Source organism: Eretmochelys imbricata, unplaced genomic scaffold (assembly GCF_965152235.1).
Source record: "Eretmochelys imbricata isolate rEreImb1 unplaced genomic scaffold, rEreImb1.hap1 Scaffold_38, whole genome shotgun sequence".
Classification (NCBI taxonomy): domain Eukaryota; kingdom Metazoa; phylum Chordata; order Testudines; family Cheloniidae; genus Eretmochelys; species Eretmochelys imbricata.
The window spans coordinates 63,468-84,207 of NW_027554350.1; the positions used below are offsets into that span (position 1 = coordinate 63,468).

Here is a 20,740-nt window from a genome sequence, read left to right on the forward strand (position 1 = left end):
GGGGGGGGCGGGGAATGGGACACGGGCCTTTCCCCTGCAGGGGGCGCCAGCCCAGGGGTGGGAGGCGGGGAATGGGACACGGGGCCTTTCGCCTCTAGGGGGCGCCGGCCTGGGGCTGGGGGGCCGCGGAATGGGACACGGGCCTTTCCCCTGCAGGGAGCGCCGGCCCGGGGGTGGAGGGCGGGGAATGGGACACAGGGCCTTTCGCCTCTAGGGGGCGCCGGCCTGGGGCTGGGGGGGGCGGGGAATGGGACATGGGGCCTTTCCCCTGCAGGGGGCGCCAGACCGGGGGTGGGGGGTGGGGAATGGGACACGGGGCCTTTCCCCTCTAGGGGGCGCCGGCCCGGGGTGGGGGGCGGGGAATGGGACACGGGGCCTTTCCCCTCTAGGGGGCGCTGGCCCGGGGTGGGGGGCGGGGAATGGGACACGGGGCCTTTCCCCTCTAGGGGGCGCCGGCCTGGGGCTGGGGGGCCGCGGAATGGGACACGGGGCCTTTCCCCTGCAGGGAGCGCCGGCCCGGGGGTGGGGGCCGGGGAATGGGACACGGGGCCTTTCCCCTGCAGGGGGCGCCGGCCCGGGGGTGGGGGCCGCGGAATGGGACACGGGGCCTTTCCCCTGCAGGGGGCGCCGGCCCGGGGGTGGGGGCCGGGGAATGGGACACGGGGCCTTTCCCCTGCAGGGGGCGCCGGCCCGGGGGTGGGGGCCGCGGAATGGGACACGGGGCCTTTCCCCTGCAGGGGGCGCCAGCCCGGGGGTGGGGGGCGGGGAATGGGACATGGGGCCTTTCCCCTGCAGGGGGCGCCAGCCCGGGGTGGGGGGCGGGGAATGGGACACGGGGCCTTTCCCCTGCAGGGGGCGCCAGCCCGGGGGTGGGGGGCGGGGAATGGGACATGGGGCCTTTCCCCTCTAGGGGGCGCCGGCCCAGTGGCTGGCTCAGGGGGCAGGAAACGGGGCACGGGGCCCTTCGCCTGCAGGGGGGCTGGTTCCCGGTTGGCTCGGGGGCAGCGGCATGTAAGTGGGGGTCCCAGGCTGGTGCCCCGGGGCTAACGGGGGTGGGGGCTGCTTTGCTGCTTGCTGGCGCTTCTGGCGGGGACGCGCTGGGACTAACCTGCTGCTTCCCCTCCCCCCGCGCCCCCGCGCCCCGGCTCGCCCGGCCCCCAGCTGACGGCCCTGATGCCTGCCCAGCAGCAGCTCCTCCTGCAGCAGGCCCAGGCGCAGCTCCTGGCCGCGGCCGCTGCAGCCAACGCCGCCAGCCAGCCGCCGGGGGGCGAGGCACCCCAGAGCCAGCCGCAAACGCCCCAGCTGGCTCTGTCGCAGCCCATCCAGCTCACCGCGCAGGTAAGGGATGGGCCCCACGGGGGCGCTGCATCGCGCTGGGCACTGCGGGGGTCACTGCATCGCACGGGGCACTGCGGGGGTCACTGCATCGCACGGGGCACTGCGGGGGTCACTGCATCGCGCTGGGCACTGCGGGGGTCACTGCATCGCACGGGGCACTGTGGGGGGTGCTGCATCGCGCTGGGCTCTGCGGAGAGCACTGAATCACACGGGCCACTGTGTGGGGTCACTGCATCGTGCGGGGCACTGGGGGGTATCACAGAAGTGTGCTGGGCACTGCGGAGGGGTCACTGCATCACACAGGGCTTTGTGGGGGGTCGCTGCACTTCAGAGGGGGTCACTGCATCGCGCTGTACACTGGGGGGGATAACAGAAGTGTGCTGGGCACTGCAGGGGGGTGTCACCGCATCGCACCGGGCACCGTCGGGCATCACTTCACTGGGCTTGGCATTGCAGGTTGTCACAGCATCACACTGGGCACCCTGGGGGGTCACTGCATCATGCTGGGCACTGCAGGGGGTGTCTATGTCGCACTGGGCACTGTTGGGTGTGTCACTGCATTGCACCAGGCACTAAGGGGTGTCACTGCACTGAGCTTGGTATTGCAGGTGGTCACTGCATCGCACTGGACACCATGAGGAGGGCACTGTATCATGCTGGACACTGCATGGGGGGCACTGCATCTTGCTGGGAGCATGGGGGGTGTCACTGCAGGGCGCTGGGCATCTTGGGGGGTGTCTCTGCATCACACAAAGCAAGGGGAAGTGTCACTGCACTGCAGAAGATGTTACTGCACTGCGCCGGGCACTGCGGGGGGGGTCACTGCACCCAGCTGGGCACTGCAGGAGATGTTACTGCACTGCGCCGGGCACTGCAGGGGGGTCACTGCACCCAGCTGGGCACTGCAGGAGATGTTACTGCACTGCGCCGGGCACTGCGGGGGGGGTCACTGCACCCAGCTGGGCACTGCAGGAGATGTTACTGCACTGCGCCGGGCACTGTGGGGGGGGGCACTGCACCCAGCTGGGCACTGCAGGAGATGTTACTGCACTGCGCCGGGCACTGCGGGGGGGGTCACTGCACCCAGCTGGGCACTGCAGGAGATGTTACTGCACTGCGCCGGGCACTGCAGGGGGGGGTCACTGCGCCCAGCTGGGCACTGCAGGAGATGTTACTGCACTGCGCCGGGCACTGCGGGGGGTCACTGCGCCCAGCTGGGCACTGCAGGAGATGTTACTGCACTGCGCCGGGCACTGCGGGGGGTCACTGCGCCCAGCTGGGCACTGCAGGAGATGTTACTGCACTGCGCCGGGCACTGCGGGGGGTCACTGCGCCCAGCTGGGCACTGCAGGAGATGTTACTGCACTGCGCCGGGCACTGCGGGGGGTCACTGCGCCCAGCTGGGCACTGCAGGAGATGTTACTGCACTGCGCCGGGCACTGCGGGGGGTCACTGCGTCTCGCTGTGCACCACAGGTGGGGAGAGCAGTCAGTTGCCATGCACCGTGGCCGCACTGTGGCTCTGAGCCCCACACGGTGCCAGGCCCTGCCCCCATTTTCCCCCTGACCCTCTCTCTGTCCCCCAGGACATCCAGCAGCTCCTTCAGCTCCAGCAGCTGGTGCTTGTCCCTGGGCATCACCTCCAGCCGCCCGCCCAGTTCCTGCTGCCACAGGCCCAGCAAGGACAGCAAGGTACAGCCCCCCCCCGGGCACGGCCCCCCAGCCTCTCCCCCCCAGCCCTCCCAGCGCCCTGCCCTCCCCGACAGGCACGGTCCCCCAGCCTCTCCCCCCCAGCCCCCCCCAGCGCCCTACCCTCCCTGCCGGGCACGGTCCCCCAGCCTCTCCCCCCCAGCCCCCCCCCCAGCGCCCTACCCTCCCTGCCGGGCACGGCCCCCCAGCCTCTCCCCACCAGCCCCCCCAGTGCCTTCCCCCCCCAGCTGGGCAAGGCCCCCCAGCCTCTGCCCCCCAGCCGCTCCTGCAGCATTCGGCCAGGGAGCCCTCTAGCACCAGCTCCCACGCACCACCCCAGAGGGGCGGCATCTCTGCCCGGGTGAGGGGTCCCTGTATGCCCAGCCCCACGCCCCCCCAGAGGCAGGTGCATTGCAGGGGCAGGGCGCCCGGGCTCACTCTCTCTCCTCTCCTGCAGGGCTGCTCCCGACACCAAATCTCTTTCAGCTACCTCAGCAAAGCCCGGGGGGGCTCCTGCCAACCCCCCCCCGCGCCGGGCTGCCCGCACAGGTGAGCCGGGTGGGGGGGGGCAGAGGGGTCGATATCCACCTCCCACCTGTCTGTCTGTCCATCCCCCGACCCCCATCCCTCTGTCCGTCCGTCCATCACCCCCCCCACCATCCGTCGGTCCATCCGTCCATCACCCCCCCACACCATCCGTCGGTCCATCCGTCAATTTCCCCCCACCCCCATCCGTCTGTCCCTGTCCATAAGCCCCACACCATCCGTCTGTCCATCTCCCCCCACACCATCCATCCGTCCATCTCCCCTCACACCATCTGTCTGTCCATCCGTCCATCTCCCCCCACACCATCCATCCGTCCCTCCGTCCATCAGCCCTACACCATCTGTCCATCCGTCCATCACCCCCCACACCATCCGTCTGTCCATCCATCCCCCCATCCAGCACGGGGCACGAGGTCTGTGCTGGCTGCTGGGGTGCATGGATCCCCCTGTCTCCTGTGCCCCCCAGTGACCCCCTGTCCCCCCCAGCCAGTGACTCGGCCGGGCCTCCCCGAGTCCCACCTTGCGCACCCCCAGCCCCCGAAATGCCTGGAGCCGCCGGCGCACCCCGAGGAGCCCAGCGACCTGGAGGAACTGGAGCAGTTCGCCCGCACCTTCAAACAGCGCCGCATCAAGCTTGGCTTCACGCAGGTACAGCTGGGGGAGGGGCAGCCAGGACGCCTGGGTCCTCTCCTGGCTCTGGGACGGGGGCCTAGTGGTTAGAGCAGGGGGGCTGGGAGCCGGACTCCTGGGTCCTCTCTTGCTGGGGGGCCCTGCTGCTGACTGTGACACCCCTGCCCCCCACAGGGCGACGTAGGGCTGGCCATGGGGAAACTCTACGGCAACGACTTCAGCCAGACGACCATCTCCCGCTTCGAGGCCCTGAACCTCAGCTTCAAGAACATGTGCAAGCTGAAGCCGCTGCTGGAGAAGTGGCTCAATGATGCCGGTGAGGGGGGGACAGCTGGGACCTCTGGGAGGGAGGTCTGGGGACCTGGGGGGCCCAGCTGGTCATGCCTGGGACTTTGTGGATGGGCAACACAGAGGGGGAGTATCAGGCTTTGGGCTGGGGGACTCCTGGGGTGGATGTCTGTGTGCTGGGTGTCTATGGGCTTTGGGGCCCAGAAGGTGGGTCAGGGCGGGGCTGGGAGTCAGGACTCCTGGGTTCTCTCCTGGCTCTGGGAGGGTAGTGAGTCTGGTGGGTTGGGACCGGGATGGCGCAGGCTGGGGGCAGGATAGTGGGGGCCTGAGTGAGTGGTCTGTGCGCCCCCCAGAGACCATGTCGGTGGACTCGACCCTCCCCAGCCCCAACCAGCTGAGCAGCCCCAGCCTGGGCTTTGACGGGCTGCCGGGCCGGCGGCGCAAGAAACGGACCAGCATCGAGACCAACGTGCGCTTTGCCCTGGAGAAGAGCTTTCTCGCGGTGAGCCCCCTCGGAGAGACCCCCCGCCACCCCCGGCCTCACTTGGACCCCAGAGACCCTCCGCCCCAGGAAGACCCTTCCTGGAGAGACCCCCCCCATCCCCCTGGGGAACCCCCTCCCATGGTGCTCCCTGCCATCCCGCAGCGTTGCGAGGGACCCCCATTGTAGTGGTGGTCCGTCACCTGTCGGTTCCATCAGCCTCTGCACCACAGGACCGGAGGGGGCCTCATGGGAGGCCAATCCTTAAAAAGGCTCCCGAGGGGACCCCGGCAATTCCAGGCCGGCGGGGCTGACTTCAGTCCCGGGCACGCTGGCTGAAACCATCGTGAAGAACATAGACGTTGGGGAAGAGTCAACAGGGCTTTTGTGAAGGGAAGTCAGGCCTCCCCAGCCCACCAGAGCTCTCCGAGGGGTTAACGAGCGTGTGGACAAGGGGGGTCCAGTGGCTATAGTGTCCGTGGTCTGTCAGGAAGCCTCTGACAACGCCCCTCACCAAAGGCTCTTAAGCAAAGTGAGCAGTCGTGGGATAAGAGGGCAGGTCCTCTCATGGATGGGTAACTGGTTAAAAGATAGAAAACAAAGGGGAGGAAGAAATGGTCAGTTTTCAGAATGGAGAGAGGTAAATAGTAGTGTCCCCCAGGGGTCTGCCCTGGGCCCAGTCCTATTCAACATACTCATAAATGATCTGGAAAAAGGGGAAGACAGTGTGTCACGGGCTCCCAGGCCCCTGTGCTCGCTCGGCTCCCTGCGGCCCCTGGGAGGAACCCCCAGGGTGACAGCCCTTCTTAGAATCAGATTCATAGACTCTAAGCTCAGAAAGGACCATCGTGATCATCGAGTCCCACCTCCTGCACAACGCAGGCCACAGAATCTCACCCACCCGCTCCTGCGATAAACCCCTGACCTGTGTCTGAGCTATTGAAATCCTCAACTTGTGGTTTAAAGACTTTGAGGAGCAGAGAATCCTCCAGCAAGTGACCTGGGCCCCATGCTGCAGAGGAAGGAGAAAACCCCTCAGGGCCTCTGCCAATCTGCCCTGCGGGAAAATTCCTTCCTGACCCCAAATATGGCAATCAGCTAAACCCTGGGCATGTGGGCAAGACTCACCAGCCAGCCCCCCAGGAAAGGATTCTCTGTAGTAACTCAGATCCCACCCCATCTAATATCCCATCACAAGCCATTGGGCCTATTTACCGCTAATAGTCGAAGATCAATTAATTGCCAAAATTAGGCTAATCCCATCATATCATCCCTTCCATAAATTTATCAAGCTTAGTCTTGAAACCAGATGTGTCTTTTGCCCCCACTGCTCCCCTTGGGAGGCAGTTCCAGAACTTCACGCCTCTGATGGTTAGAAACCTTCGTCTAATTTCAAGTCTAAACTGCCCAATGGCCGGTTTATATCCATTTGTTCTTGTGTCCACATTGGGACTGAGCTTAAATAATTCCTCTCCCTCCCTGGTATTTATCCCTCTGATATATGTATGGAGAGCAATCCTATCTCCCCTCAGCCTTCTTTTAGTTTTGGTTAGGCTAAAGAAGCCAAGCTCTTTGAGTCTCCTTTCATAAGACAGGTTTTCCATTCCCCGGATCATCCTCGTAGCCCTTCTCGGTACCTGTTCCAGTCTGAATTCATCCTTCTTAAACACGGGAGACCAGAACTGCACCCCGTATTCCAGACGAGGTCTCACCAGGGCCTGGTGTAACGGTGCTAACGCCTCCTTATCTCCACTGGAAACGCCTCGCCTGGTGCATCCCAAGGCCGCATTCGCATTTCTCCCGGCCCCATCACATTGGCGGCTCATAGTCATCCTGTGATCAACCAATACTCCGAGGTCAACTTGGGGGTCAGCTCTCTCCGGGGTTGGGCCCTCTGGCCACCTCCTGGGACTGCACCTCCGAGCCCCCAGCAGCCTGGCTCTGCCGGGGCCCCCTCAGGGAGTCCCCTCGCTCTGGACCCCCGGGGCCCCCACCCCCGGGGCCCCCACCCCCAGAGGGAGCAGCGCCCCCCGATCTCTAGCTACAGGGACTCCCCGTCAGCGTCACACAGGAGGGTTATTGAAGGTCTGGACCCAGCCCGGGCAGTTCTTGGGGCCCTGGGGCCTGGCCAATCTCAGCCCCGGCCAGCTGGGTCTGTCCCCGTCCCCATGGGCTGCGGCTGCTCCTTGTCCCCAGCCCAGCCCCCTCCTTCTAGCCGATCAGCTGTTATCATCTCCCCCACCAGCCCCTCCTCTGTCCTTTGTCTTCGGTCCCAGATAAACAGGCCGCTGGGGCCCCTCTCTTCCCTCCTTTGTTCCCCCCTGCAAGGACTTGGCTGGTCAGGGCCCCGGGCCCCTCTCTCCTCAGCCCATTGTCCCCCCACTGGCCAGAACCGGCTGGCTCCCAAGCTGGGCTGGGCCTCCCCGTCACCAGTCACTGGGTCCCCCATCTCCAGGCCGGTGTCTGGGGTCCTGGCTGCTAAGCGAGGTCACACCTGGTCCCCTGCAACAACAAACCCCCTCCCCCAACCTTGTTACACATGCAGCACACAGGGAAACTGAGGCACACACAGTGTTCATGCAAAACACTAAGAAAATCCCGCACTTTGTCACATCTTTCCCCCCTTCGAGTCTGAACTGAGCGGGGTCACTCCAGCCGGTGACCAGGGGACGTTCAGGGCCCCCTCTCCGGGACAAAGCATCAGCTAGAACATTGGCACTCCCCTGAACGTGGACCACCCCCATCTCATACTCCTGGAGGGACAGACTCCACCTCAGGAGCTTGACGCTGGCCCCTCTCATCTGGTGCAACCGCGGCAGGGCGAGTGGTCCGGGTACACCGTGAAGTGAGGCCCAAAGAGATCCGGCTGCAGCCTCTTAAGGTCCACCACAGGGCCAGGCATTCCCTCTCTACGGCTGCATAGCCCTGCTCCTGGGGCAGCAGCTTCCTGCTCCGGTGCCCGGTAGGGTGTCTCTCTCCCTTCGAACCAGCACCGCGCCCAGCCCTGTGTCTGGGGCATTGGTGAGCACCATAAAGGGCTTGTCAAAGTCTGGGCCCTTGACCAGATCCTCCTTCAGCGCACAGAGAGCCCTTGAGCACTGCCCGGTCCAGACCAGCTTGTCTGGCTTCCCCTTCTTGCATAGCTCAGTGATGGGGGCCGACACAGAGCTCCAGTGGTGCCCCCCCATCCCGATAAAGGCCTGGGCCTGTTTCATAGTCCGGGGAGCAGGCCAGTCTCTGATTGCCCCACCTTGGCCGGCTCTGGCTTTAGGCAGCCGCTCCCCACCTTGTGTCCCAGGTACGACCCCTCTGCCATCCCCACCTTGCATGTCCCAGCCTTTACCGTCAGCCCTGCCTCCTGGAGGCGACTCAGCCCCCTCTTCACCTGGGACGCCTGGTCCTCCCAGGTCTGACTAAACACACAGAGGTCGTCAGGATATGGAAGGGCAGCGTCCTCGACCCTCCCGCCCCAGCATCTGATCCACCCAGCACTGACAGCCCCCCTGGGGCCGAAAGGCAGGACCAGGAACGTGTATGGGGTGGTGAAAGCCGACTTCTGTCTGGCATTGGGATCCAAAGGCACCTGCCAATAGCCTTTGGTGAAATCCCTGGTCGTGGGGTACCGAGTCCCCCGCATCTTGTCTAGGATCTCGTCAGGCCTAGACATGGGCCAGCATCAGACACGGTGATGGCACTGAGCTTCCGATAGGCCACACAGACTGGGATCGACCCATCTTTCCTGGGGACCAGCCCCATGGGAGAGGCCCCCAGGGCTGGTGGGTGGCTGGATCATCCCTAAAACCAGCATGTCCCCAACCTCTCCCTCCAGGGCCTGGGCTGTGTTCCCCAATACTCTGAATGTGGAACACCTGACGGGAGGACGGCCTCCCGGCTCCACCCAGTGGACAGCTCGGTTTGTGAGCCCAGGCCAGTTGGAGAACAGCTGTGGGTACGAATGCAGGGCCTGTCTGATCTCTGCCTGCCAGACAGGGGTTAGCTGATCAGAGAGGGAAATTGAGTCCAGCAAGAGACCAGCTCTGGTCACAGGGAAGAGACCCATGCAGGGGATCTTCCCCCTTCTCCCACTGGCCACACATGGCCAGGACCAGCCTCTCCCTGTCACAGTACGTCTCCATCATGTTGACCTGGTCCCCTCGGTGGCTGTGAGCCTGGCTGGGCAGGTCCACCACATCGTTCTCCTCATTCAGCTGCTGGGTGACCTTGAAGGGCTCGTCTCAGGCAGCTCGTGGCTTATTCTACCTCACCGGATGAGACCCCTCAGCTGGTCATAGAACCATAGAATATCAGGGTTGGAGGGGACCTCAGGAGGTATCTAGTGCCACCCCCTGCTCCAAGCAGGACCAATCCAACTAAATCATCCCAGCCAGGGCTTTGTCAAGCCTGACCTTAAAAACCTCTAAGGATGGAGATCCCACCACCTCCCTAGGGAACCCATTCCAGGGCTTCACCTCCCTCCGTGTGAAACAGTGTTTCCTAATCTCCAACCTAGACCTCCCCCACTGCAACTTGAGACCATTGCTCCTCGTTCTGTCATCTGCCACCACTGAGAACAGCCGAGCTCCACCCTCTTTGGGACCCCCTTTCAGGTAGTTGAAAGCAGCCATCAAATCCCCCCTCATTCTTCTCTTCTGCAGACTAAACATCCCCAGTTCCCTCAGCCTCTCCTCATAAGTCACGTGCCCCAGCCCCCGATCATCTTCGTTGCGGGGGCCGTAGGCTGAGCGGTCGTACCAGACCTTCTGCCTCCCTTGGGCCCTGGCTAGGTTCTCCCTGGCCGGACCCAGGAGCTCAGCGAGCTGTTCCCGGAAAGTCAGGCCATGCTCCACCACTGATTCTCCATCGGGGGAGCCTTCCCCTCCCATCCGTCCCCCACCAAGCCCAGGGGACCCTTCACTGCCCTCCCATATAGTAGCTGCAAAGCAGAGACCCCCCTGGGTTCCTGGGGCACCTCCCGGTATGCGGACAGCAGGTGGGGTAAATACTTGTCTCCGTCCTGCGGGTGCCACTCCACGAAAGTCTTCAGCATCGTCGGCAGGGTCCGTTAAATCTCTAACCCCACCAGCCCGTTGGACTGAGGGGGATACGCCCAGGCCCAAGTGGGCCGGACCCTACACTTCTCCCACAGGCACTGGAGTGGGGCTGACACAACATTGGACCCCTGGTCTGTAAGGACCTCCCGGGGGAACCCCCCTCGGCTGAAGATGGTCAGCAGCGCATCTGCCGCGGCGTCTGCCTCGATGCAGGTCAAGGCTGCTGCCTCGGGGTAGCGGGTGGCGAAATCTACCTCCAGCAGAATGTATTTCTTCCCTGCCCGGGTCGCCCTGCTGTGGGGCCCCCCGATGTCCATGGTCAGCGTCTGGAAAGGCTCCTCTATGATGGGCAAGGGTCCCAAAGTCGCTTTCCCCTTGTCCCGGGCCTTCCCCGCCCTCTGGCAGGGGTCACCGGACCGGCAGTACTGCCGGCCAGCATCAAGGACTCCGGGCCACTACAGGTTCTGCAGCGGGGGGCACCGTGGGCAGGGTACAGGAGCCGGCAGCGGCAGTTCTGGGGGACCACCAGCTGCCTCCTGATTCCCCACGGTTCAGATTTTCCTCAGGGGCCCTTTCCCAGTACCAGATCCCTTCTCGCACAGGGATTTTTCCCTGCAGTCCTGCCCGGGGCCTTGCAACATGGGGGCCCACAGGGCCCTCAGCTTCTCCAAGGAGGGACCCTCCTGCTGCTCGGTCTGGAATTCAGCTGATGGATTTGAGGACCCAGTCCTTGTTGTCTGTGCCTCAGTTTCCCCACCTCAGGACAAAGCCTCAGTCTCAGCTCTCTTAAGCCCTGTCCCCAGTACTCACTGTCCCCGTCCCCCACCCCCAGTCCCCTGTCCACCCCCATCCTCTGTTGTCGTCCCCACACCCCATTGGAGATTCCAGCCCCTGCTGGGTGGATCCCCGGTGCCGGGCCGAGCGGCCTGCCCTGACTCCAGCCACAGGCAATGTCCAGGACGCCATCTGGCCAGGTCTCCAAACCATCTCTGCAGGTAGCTGATCCTGCACCCCAACTTCTTTGGGGCCCCCTTAGGCCCACCATTTCACTCCGTGTCCCAGCCAGCCCCAAACTGAAACTATCTCCAGCCCCTCCTTCTCAGTTCCTTTGTTCTCCAGCCCTTTAGCTCTCACCTCGCAGGGGGGAAGGGCCCAGGCCATCAGTGGCCAGGAAACAGGGTGTCGGCCATTCTCTGTGTCCAGACCCCTGCACACACCTGCCCTCTAGGGCTCTGCAATGATCAGACACCCTTACCCCACCCCCCAGATACTTAAGAACTGCATAGGGGAAACTGAGGCACCCCCACACTATTCAGAGGAAACAATAAGAACAGTCCCACTTCATCACAACCCCCCAGTATGACAACCCATCTCAGGGGTGCACTCCCCTGCGGGGTTAGGCCCTGGGCCTCACCACCTCCTGGGACCACACCTCCGAGCCCCCAGCAGCCGTTGCTCTGCCAGGGGCCCCTCAGGGAGTCCCCTTGTTCTGGGCCCCCGGGGCCCCCACCCCCAGAGGGTGCAGCGCCCCCCGATCTCTAGCTGCAGGGACTCCCCGTCAGCATCACACAGGAGGGTTATTGAAGGTCTGGACCCAGCCTGGGCAGTTCTCGGGGCCCTGGGGCCTGGCCAGTCTCAGCCCCGGCCAGCTGGGTCTGTCCCCGTCCCCATGGGCTGTGGCTGCTCCTTGTCCCCAGCCCAGCGCAGGCCCCTAAATCCCCTCCCCCACCAGCCCCTCCTCTGTCCTTTGTCTTTGGTCCCAGGTGAAGAGGTCACTGGGCCCCTCCCTCCTCAGCCCATTGTTCCCCCTGAGCCAGAACCGGCTGGCTCCCAAGCTGGGCTGGGTCTCCTGCTCACCAGTCGCTGGGTCCCCCATCTCCAGGCCAGTGCCTGGGGTCCCGGCTGCCAGCTGAGGTCACACTTGGGTCTGTGCAGCACACAGGGAAACGGGGGCATACGCAGTGTTAATGCAAACCATTAAGAAAATCCCCCACTTCCGTCCCACAGTGAGGTGAGAAATTTTGCAGATGATACAAAACTACTCAAGGTAGTTAAGACCCACGTAGTCCCAGCTACACATATACAATGATGGGGTCTAAATTCGCTGTTACCACTCACGGAAGAGATCTGGGCGTCGCTTTGGAGAGTTCCCTGAAAACATCCATGTGCAGCGGCCGTCAAAAAAGCGAACAGAACGCTGGGACTCATTAAGAAAGGGAGAGATAATGAGACAGAAAATATCATGTTGCCTCCATGGGACGCCCACACCTTGAACACTGCGTGCGGATGCGGTCGCCCCATCTCAAAAAAGATGCATTGGATTGGAAAAGGTTCAGAAAAGGGCAACAAAAATGATGAGGGGGATGGAAGGGCTGCCATGTGAGGAGAGATGAGTAAGACTGGGCCCTTTCAGCTCGGAGAAAAGACGACGAAGGGGGGATATGACAGAGGTCTATACAATCATGACCGGTGTGGAGACAGTCAATGAGGAAGTGTTATTTACTCCTTCTCAGAACACAAGAACGAGGGGTCACCCAATGAAATGAATAGGCAGCAGGTTTAAAACAGACAAAAGGCAGTATTTCGTCACCCAACGCACCATCAACCTGTGGAACTCCTTGCTGGGGGATGGTGTGAAGGCCAAGACACTAACAGGGTTCAAGAAGGAAGTAGATAAGTTCATGGGGGCCAGGGCCAGCATCGGCTGTTAGCCAGGTTGGGCAGGGATGGTGTCCCCAGCCTCTGTGTACCAGGAGCTGGCAATGGGCGACAGGGCATGGATCGGTGGGCGATTCCCGGGTCTGGTCATTCCCTCGGGCGCACCCGGCACGGGCCGCTGTGGGCAGACAGGGCACGGGGCTGGATGGACCTTTGCTCTGACCCACCCTGCCACTCTTCTGTTCCTCCTATGTCGCGGCCCCCAGAACCAGAAGCCTACCTCAGAGGAGATCCTGCTGATCGCGGAGCAGCTGAACATGGAGAAGGAGGTGATCCGGGTCTGGTTCTGCAACCGCCGCCAGAAGGAGAAACGCATCAACCCCTGCAGCAGCACCCCCATGCTGCCCGCCCAGGGCAAGCCCCCCGGGTACGGCCCCCACATGGTACGTACCGACCCCTCCCCCCGGGTACGGCCCCCCCCCCGCATGGTACGTACCGACCCCTCCCCCGGGTACAGCCCCCCGCATGGTACGTACTGACCCCCCCGGGTACGGCCCCCACATGGTACGTACTGACCCCTCCCCCGGGTATGGCCCCCCCCGCATGGTACGTACCGACCCCTCCCCCGGGTACGGCCCCCCGCATGGTACGTACTGACCCCTCCCCCGGATAGGGCCCCCCCGCATGGTACATACCGACCCCTCCCCTGAGTACGGCCCCCCCGCATGGTACATACCGACTCCTCCCCCGGGTAGGACCCCCGCATGGTATGTACCAACCCCTCCCCCAGGTACGGCCCCCCCGCATGGTACGTATTGACCCCTCCCCCAGATACAGCCCCCCCGCATGGTACGTACTGACCCCTCCCCCGGGTACGGCCCCCCCCCCCCCACGGTACGTACCAACCCCCCCCGGGTACGGCTCCCACATGGTACATACCGACCCCTCCCCTGGGTACGGCCCCCCCGCACGGTACGTACCGACCCCTCCCCCCGGGTAGGGCCCCCACATGGTACGTACTGACCCCTCCCCCGGGTACGGCCCCCCCCGCATGGTACGTACCAACCCCCCTGGGTAGGGCCCCTGCATGGTACGTACCGACCCCTCCCCCAGGTACGGCCCCCCCCACATGGTACCTATGGACACCCTTGGTACAGCCTCCACATGGTACGTACCGACACCCTGGGTACGGCCCCCCACATAGTTTGTACCGAGCCCCCCGGTATGGCCCCCACATGGTACGTACCAAACCTGGGTATGGCCCTCACATGGTACATACTGACCCCCCCGGGTACGGCCCCCGCCTGGTACGTACCGACCCCTCCGCCCGGGTACGGCCCCCCCCACATGGTACGTACTGACCCTCTGGGCATAACCCCCACACGGTATGTACGGACCCCCCAGGTACAGCCCCCACATGGTATGTACCGAATCCTGGGGACAGCCTCCACATGGTACCTACTGACACCCCCCCATAGGGTATGTACCGACCCCCCCGGGTATGGCCCTCACACTGTACGTACCCCCCACAGACCCCATATAGTATGTACCCCCCCACGGTCCTATCCCCGCATGGTATGAGCTACCCTCTCTGTAAAGCCCCCGGATGGTATGACCCCCCCACCCTGGTACGTACCCCCGCCCATCCCCCCATGGTGCCAACCCCCCCGCCCAGCCCTCCCGTGGTACCTACCGACCCTGCACATGGGGGAGAGCCCCCCCAGAGCTGGGCGCCTCGCAGCCCCTGACCCCGGCTCTCCCTCTCTCTGCCCAGGTGACGAGCCCCGGCCCCGGCCCCGGCGGGAGCCTCCCGCTCTCCCAGGCTTCCAGCAGCCTGAGCACAACAGGTGCGTCCTGCCCCCGCGCGGCCCCGGGACCGGCCGGGGAGCCGGGTTAGCCCGCGAGGAGGCCGCTGGCCCTCAGGGCCCAAGCCACGGACCTGGGCCTCAGCTTCCGTGGGCTAGAGCCCCCTTCCTCAGGTGCCCGGAGCGGAGGTTCAGTAGGGAGAGCAGGCAGCCCGGGACGTCGTGGGCTCGTCCCGTAGCGGTCCCCGGGGGGGCCCAGCGGAAGCGGGAGTGGCAGGAGGGAAGCGGTTTGCACTTCGTGTCGGGGCCCAGCCGCTCCCAGGCTTTACTCAGGCCGCATGGGATGGTGCCCAGGTCGCACACGGGGCCCGGTTCTGCAGCCTCTCCTTGGGGTCCGGCTCTGAGGTTTCGTTGTCGAAGACTCGCCACTTGCCGATCGGTCATGGAGCGCCGGGGGGGGGAGTGCTCTCTGGCTGGTTTTTGACTGTTATCATTCTTGACGTCTGATTTACGTCCATTTGTCCAGTCAGCAGAGTGAGACTGAGGCACTTTATTTACGTAGGACCTACAGAAACGGGACCTGGTCAGTGCGGGAGGCTGAGCCAGCGAGGCTCCCTGTTTACCTAGGACCTGCACAAACTGGACCTGACCAAGAGGGCCTAGATTGAACGAGTACTTGGAGGCCTGTGTCACCATAGGCTGGGTGGGGGGCGGGAACTTGTTGGCCCGAGGGCCACATCGGGGTTCGAAATTGTATGGAGGGCCAGGTGGGGAAGGCTGTGACCCCCAAACAGCCTGGCCCCCACCCTCTCCTACTTCCTGCCCCCCTCCAAACTCCCAACCCATCCAATCCCCACCGCTCCTTGTCCCCTGACCGCCCCCTCCCGGGATCCCCTGCCCCTAACCGCCCCCCCAGGACCCCACCCCCATCCAACCCCGCCTGCTCCCTGTCCCCTGACTGCCCCGACCCCTATCCACACCCCTGCCCCCTGACAGGCCACCCGGGACTTCCATGCCTATCAACTCCCCCGTTTCCCGTCCCCTGACCACTCCCCCACCCCAGAGCCTCCGCCGCATCCAACCCACCCCGCTCCTGGTCCCCTGACTGCCCCCCGGGACCTCCTCCCGCAAGCCGCCCGCTCCCCGCCCCCTTACCATGCCGCTCAGTGCACCAGGACTGGCCGCCGTGCAGTCTAGAGCACCGGGGCAGGCTGGCGGCCCAGGGCTGTGGGGAGGGGGCACAGCAGGGGGGGCCGGGAGCTCAAGGGCTGGGCAGGACGGTCCCGCGGGCCGGATATGGCCTGCGGGCCGTACTTTGCCCACGTCTGACATACCTAAACTCAGCTAAGGCGTGGGTGGGCGGGTACGGGGGTGAGGCAGACCAAGGCGCTGTGTTTGCATAGGGCCTATGCAAACAAGGCCCGTGGGGATGAGCCGCTCCCTCTCCTGATCTCCGCCCCTGTCCGCCCCCACTTCTCTCTTGCAGTGACTACCTTGTCCTCGGCGGTCAGCTCCCTGACCCCCAGCCGGACGGGGGCGGGCGGGGGGCCCCCCGCCATCAATTCTGCCACGCCCCCCCCCACCAACAGCACCAACCCCAGCCCCCAGAGCAGCAGCCATTCGGCCATCGGCCTGTCCGGCCTGAATCCCGGCACGGGGTAAGCGGTGGGGGGCCGTGACAGGGACTGAAGGGGGTGGGAGGAACGACACTGCCCCAGGGTGGCACGGTAACTCCCCCTCTAAGGGGGAAGGTGCTTCCGGTGCCATGGGGGGGTGGCACCCTCGCCAAGGGGCCTGCAGCTAGGGCGGGTGGTGTACGCGCCTCTAACCGATGATGTGGGGTGCTTGTGCCCCCCTGGCCATGGAGGGCCAGTGCCATGGGACGGTGTTGGGGGGTTTCCCCGGCTTAACCTGCTGCGTCTGGTTTGATTTTCAGAAGCACAGTACTAGGGGTGAACGCGGGGTTAAACCCAGCGCTAATGGCCACCAACCCGCTGGCCACCATCCAAGGTTCGTGGCACGAGCAGGCATGCCGCCATCTGCTCTGCCGGCCGGCCAGGGTGGACGTGCCTGGGCGTGTGCGAGGGTGTGGGTGTGAGTGTGGGGGCTCAGGAGCATATCTGGAGCCAGGTCTGTCTGGGGGGGAACAAGTGTGACAGGGCAGGTGTGAGTGTGAGCTGAAACCCTGCCTTTGTGAGTGTGCAAGGAATCCCAGGAGAGCAGAGATCTGGGAGGTGTGTGTATCAGGAGTATGTGTGCAGGGAGGGAAGACGTGTGCAGAGATCCGTGTGTGCGTTTGAGCACTCGGAGTGTGCGTGTGGGGAGGGCGGACGTGTGCAGAGATCTGTGTGTGTGTGTGAGGACCGGGAGTGTGCGTGTGGGGAGGGCGGATGTGTGCAGAGATCCGTGTGTGTGTTTGAGCATTCGGAGTGTGCGTGCGGGGAGGGTGGACGTGTGCAGAGATCCGTGTTTGTGTGAGGATCGGGAGTGTCCGTGCGGGGAGGGCGGACGTGTGCAGAGATCCGTGTGTGTGTGAGGATCGGGAGTGTGCGTGTGGGGAGGGTGGACGTGTGCAGAGATCCGTGTGTGTGTGAGGATCGGGAGTGTGCGTGTGGGGAGGGCGGACGTGTGCAGAGATCCGTGTGTGTGTGAGGACCGGGAGTGTGCGTGTGGGGAGGGCGGACGTGTGCAGAGATCCGTGTGTGTGTGAGGCTCGGGAGTGTGCGTGTGGGGAGGGTGGACGTGTGCAGAGATCCGTGTGCGTGTGAGGCTCGGGAGTGTGCGTGCGGGGAGGGCGGACGTGTGCAGAGATCCGTGTGTGTGTGAGGACCGGGAGTGTGCGTGTGGGGAGGGTGGACGTGTGCAGAGATCCGTGTGTGTGTGAGGCTCGGGAGTGTGCGTGTGGGGAGGGTGGACGTGTGCAGAGATCTGTGTGTGTGTGAGGCTCGGGAGTGTGCGTGTGGGGAGGGCGGACGTGTGCAGAGATCCGTGTGCGTGTGAGGACCGGGAGTGTGCGTGTGGGGAGGGTGGACGTGTGCAGAGATCCGTGTGCGTGTGAGGATCGGGAGTGTGCGTGCGGGGAGGGCGGACGTGTGCAGAGATCCGTGTGTGTGTGAGGACCGGGAGTGTGTGTGTGGGGAGGGTGGACGTGTGCAGAGATCCGTGTGCGTGTGAGGACCGGGAGTGTGCGTGTGGGGAGGGTGGACGTGTGCAGAGATCCGTGTGTGTGTGAGGCTCGGGAGTGTGCGTGTGGGGAGGGCGGACGTGTGCAGAGATCCGTGTGTGTGTGTGAGGATCGGGAGTGTGCGTGTGGGGAGGGCGGACGTGTGCAGAGATCCGTGTGTGTGTGAGGCTCGGGAGTGTGCGTGTGGGGAGGGTGGACGTGTGCAGAGATCCGTGTGTGTGTGAGGATCGGGAGTGTGCGTGTGGGGAGGGTGGACGTGTGCAGAGATCCGTGTGTGTGTGTGAGGCTCGGGAGTGTGCGTGCGGGGAGGGCGGACGTGTGCAGAGATCCGTGTGTGTGTGAGGCTCGGGAGTGTGTGTGCGGGGAGGGTGGACGTGTGCAGAGATCCGTGTGTGTGTGTGAGGACCGGGAGTGTGCGTGCGGGGAGGGTGGACGTGTGCAGAGATCCGTGTGCGTGTGAGGATCGGGAGTGTGCGTGTGGGGAGGGCGGACGTGTGCAGAGATCCGTGTGTGTGTGAGGCTCGGGAGTGTGCGTGCGGGGAGGGCGGACGTGTGCAGAGATCCGTGTGTGTGTGAGGCTCGGGAGTGTGTGTGCGGGGAGGGTGGACGTGTGCAGAGATCCGTGTGTGTGTGAGGCTCGGGAGTGTGCGTGTGGGGAGGGCGGACGTGTGCAGAGATCCGTGTGTGTGTGAGGATCGGGAGTGTGCGTGTGGGGAGGGTGGACGTGTGCAGAGATCCGTGTGTGTGTGTGAGGCTCGGGAGTGTGCGTGTGGGGAGGGTGGATATGTGCAGAGATCCGTGTGCGTGTGAGGACCGGGAGTGTGCGTGTGGGGAGGGTGGATGTGTGCAGAGATCCGTGTGTGTGTGAGGACCGGGAGTGTGTGTGTGGGGAGGGCGGACGTGTGCAGAGATCCGTGTGTGTGTGAGGCTCGGGAGTGTGCGTGCGGGGAGGGCGGACGTGTGCAGAGATCCGTGTGTGTGTGAGGCTCGGGAGTGTGCGTGTGGGGAGGGTGGACGTGTGCAGAGATCTGTGTGTGTGTGAGGATCGGGAGTGTGCGTGTGGGGAGGTTGGACGTGTGCAGAGATCCGTGTGTGTGTGAGGATCGGGAGTGTGTGTGTGGGGAGGGTGGACGTGTGCAGAGATCCGTGTGTGTGTGTGAGGCTCGGGAGTGTGCGTGTGGGGAGGGCGGACGTGTGCAGAGATCCGTGTGCGTGTGAGGACCGGGAGTGTGCGTGTGGGGAGGGTGGACGTGTGCAGAGATCCGTGTGTGTGTGAGGACCGGGAGTGTGTGTGTGGGGAGGGTGGACGTGTGCAGAGATCCGTGTGCGTGTGAGGACCGGGAGTGTGCGTGCGGGGAGGGTGGACGTGTGCAGAGATCCGTGTGTGTGTGAGGCTCGGGAGTGTGCGTGTGGGGAGGGCGGACGTGTGCAGAGATCCGTGTGTGTGTGTGAGGATCGGGAGTGTGCGTGTGGGGAGGGTGGACGTGTGCAGAGATCCGTGTGTGTGTGAGGCTCGGGAGTGTGCGTGTGGGGAGGGTGGACGTGTGCAGAGATCCGTGTGCGTGTGAGGACCGGGAGTGTGCGTGCGGGGAGGGCGGACGTGTGCAGAGATCCGTGTGTGTGTGAGGCTCGGGAGTGTGCGTGTGGGGAGGGCGGACGTGTGCAGAGATCCGTGTGCGTGTGAGGACCGGGAGTGTGCGTGTGGGGAGGGTGGACGTGTGCAGAGATCCGTGTGTGTGTGAGGATCGGGAGTGTGCGTGCGGGGAGGGCGGACGTGTGCAGAGATCCGTGTGTGTGTGAGGATCGGGAGTGTGCGTGTGGGGAGGGCGAATGTGTGCAGAGATCCGTGTGTGTGTGAGGATCGGGAGTGTGCGTGCGGGGAGGGCGGACGTGTGCAGAGATCCGTGTGTGTGTGAGGATCGGGAGTGTGCGTGTGGGGAGGGTGGACGTGTGCAGAGATCCGTGTGTGTGTGTGAGGACCGGGAGTGTGCGTGTGGGGAGGGTGGACGTGTGCAGAGATCCGTGTGCGTGTGAGGACCGGGAGTGTGTGTGTGGGGAGGGTGGACGTGTGCAGAGATCCGTGTGTGTGTGTGAGGACCGGGAGTGTGCGTGTGGGGAGGGTGGACGTGTGCAGAGATCCGTGTGTGTGTGAGGCTCGGGAGTGTGCGTGTGGGGAGGGCGGACGTGTGCAGAGATCCGTGTGTGTGTGTGGGGCTCGGGAGTGTGCGTGCGGGGAGGGCGGATGTGTGCAGAGATCCGTGTGTGTGTGAGGATCGGGAGTGTGCGTGTGGGGAGGGTGGACGTGTGCAGAGATCCGTGTGCGTGTGAGGACCGGGAGTGTGCGTGTGGGGAGGGTGGACGTGTGCAGAGATCCGTGTGTGTGTGTGAGGCTCGGGAGTGTGCGTGTGGGGAGGGTGGACGTGTGCAGAGATCCGTGTGTGTGTGTGAGGCTCGGGAGTGTGCGTGTGGGGAGGGTGGACGTGTGCAGAGATCCGTGTGTGTGTGAGGCTCGGGAGTGTGCGTGCGGGGAGGGCGGACGTGTGCAGAGATCCGTGTGTGTGTGAGGATCGGGAGTGTGCGTGCGGGGAGGGCGGACGTGTGCAGAGATCCGTGTGTGTGTGAGGACCGGGAGTGTGTGTGTGGGGAGGGCGGATGTGTGCAGAGATCCGTGTGCGTGTGAGGACCGGGAGTGTGCGTGTGGGGAGGGTGGACGTGTGCAGAGATCCGTGTGTGTGTGTGAGGCTCGGGAGTGTGCGTGTGGGGAGGGTGGACGTGTGCAGAGATCCGTGTGTGTGTGTGAGGCTCGGGAGTGTGCGTGTGGGGAGGGTGGACGTGTGCAGAGATCCGTGTGCGTGTGAGGACCGGGAGTGTGCGTGTGGGGAGGGTGGACGTGTGCAGAGATCCGTGTGTGTGTGAGGACCGGGAGTGTGTGTGTGGGGAGGGCGGATGTGTGCAGAGATCCGTGTGCGTGTGAGGACCGGGAGTGTGCGTGTGGGGAGGGTGGACGTGTGCAGAGATCCGTGTGTGTGTGAGGATCGGGAGTGTGCGTGTGGGGAGGGCGGACGTGTGCA

At 64.3% G+C, this 20,740-nt stretch overlaps 1 protein-coding gene across 1 annotated transcript in view; it reads left to right on the forward strand.

The window, feature by feature from the left end:
- LOC144258824 (POU domain, class 2, transcription factor 2-like) overlaps positions 1–20,740 on the forward strand; it is a 29,927-nt gene that overhangs the window by 3,782 nt on the left and 5,405 nt on the right. Inside the window, exons 6-14 of the mRNA XM_077806943.1 lie at positions 2,924–3,029; positions 3,484–3,575; positions 4,059–4,220; positions 4,377–4,518; positions 4,844–4,992; positions 12,947–13,123; positions 14,455–14,527; positions 15,972–16,143; positions 16,422–16,495. Coding sequence (XP_077663069.1) covers positions 2,924–3,029; positions 3,484–3,575; positions 4,059–4,220; positions 4,377–4,518; positions 4,844–4,992; positions 12,947–13,123; positions 14,455–14,527; positions 15,972–16,143; positions 16,422–16,495 — 1,147 coding nt within the window. The remainder of the gene's footprint in view (positions 1–2,923; positions 3,030–3,483; positions 3,576–4,058; positions 4,221–4,376; positions 4,519–4,843; positions 4,993–12,946; positions 13,124–14,454; positions 14,528–15,971; positions 16,144–16,421; positions 16,496–20,740) is intronic.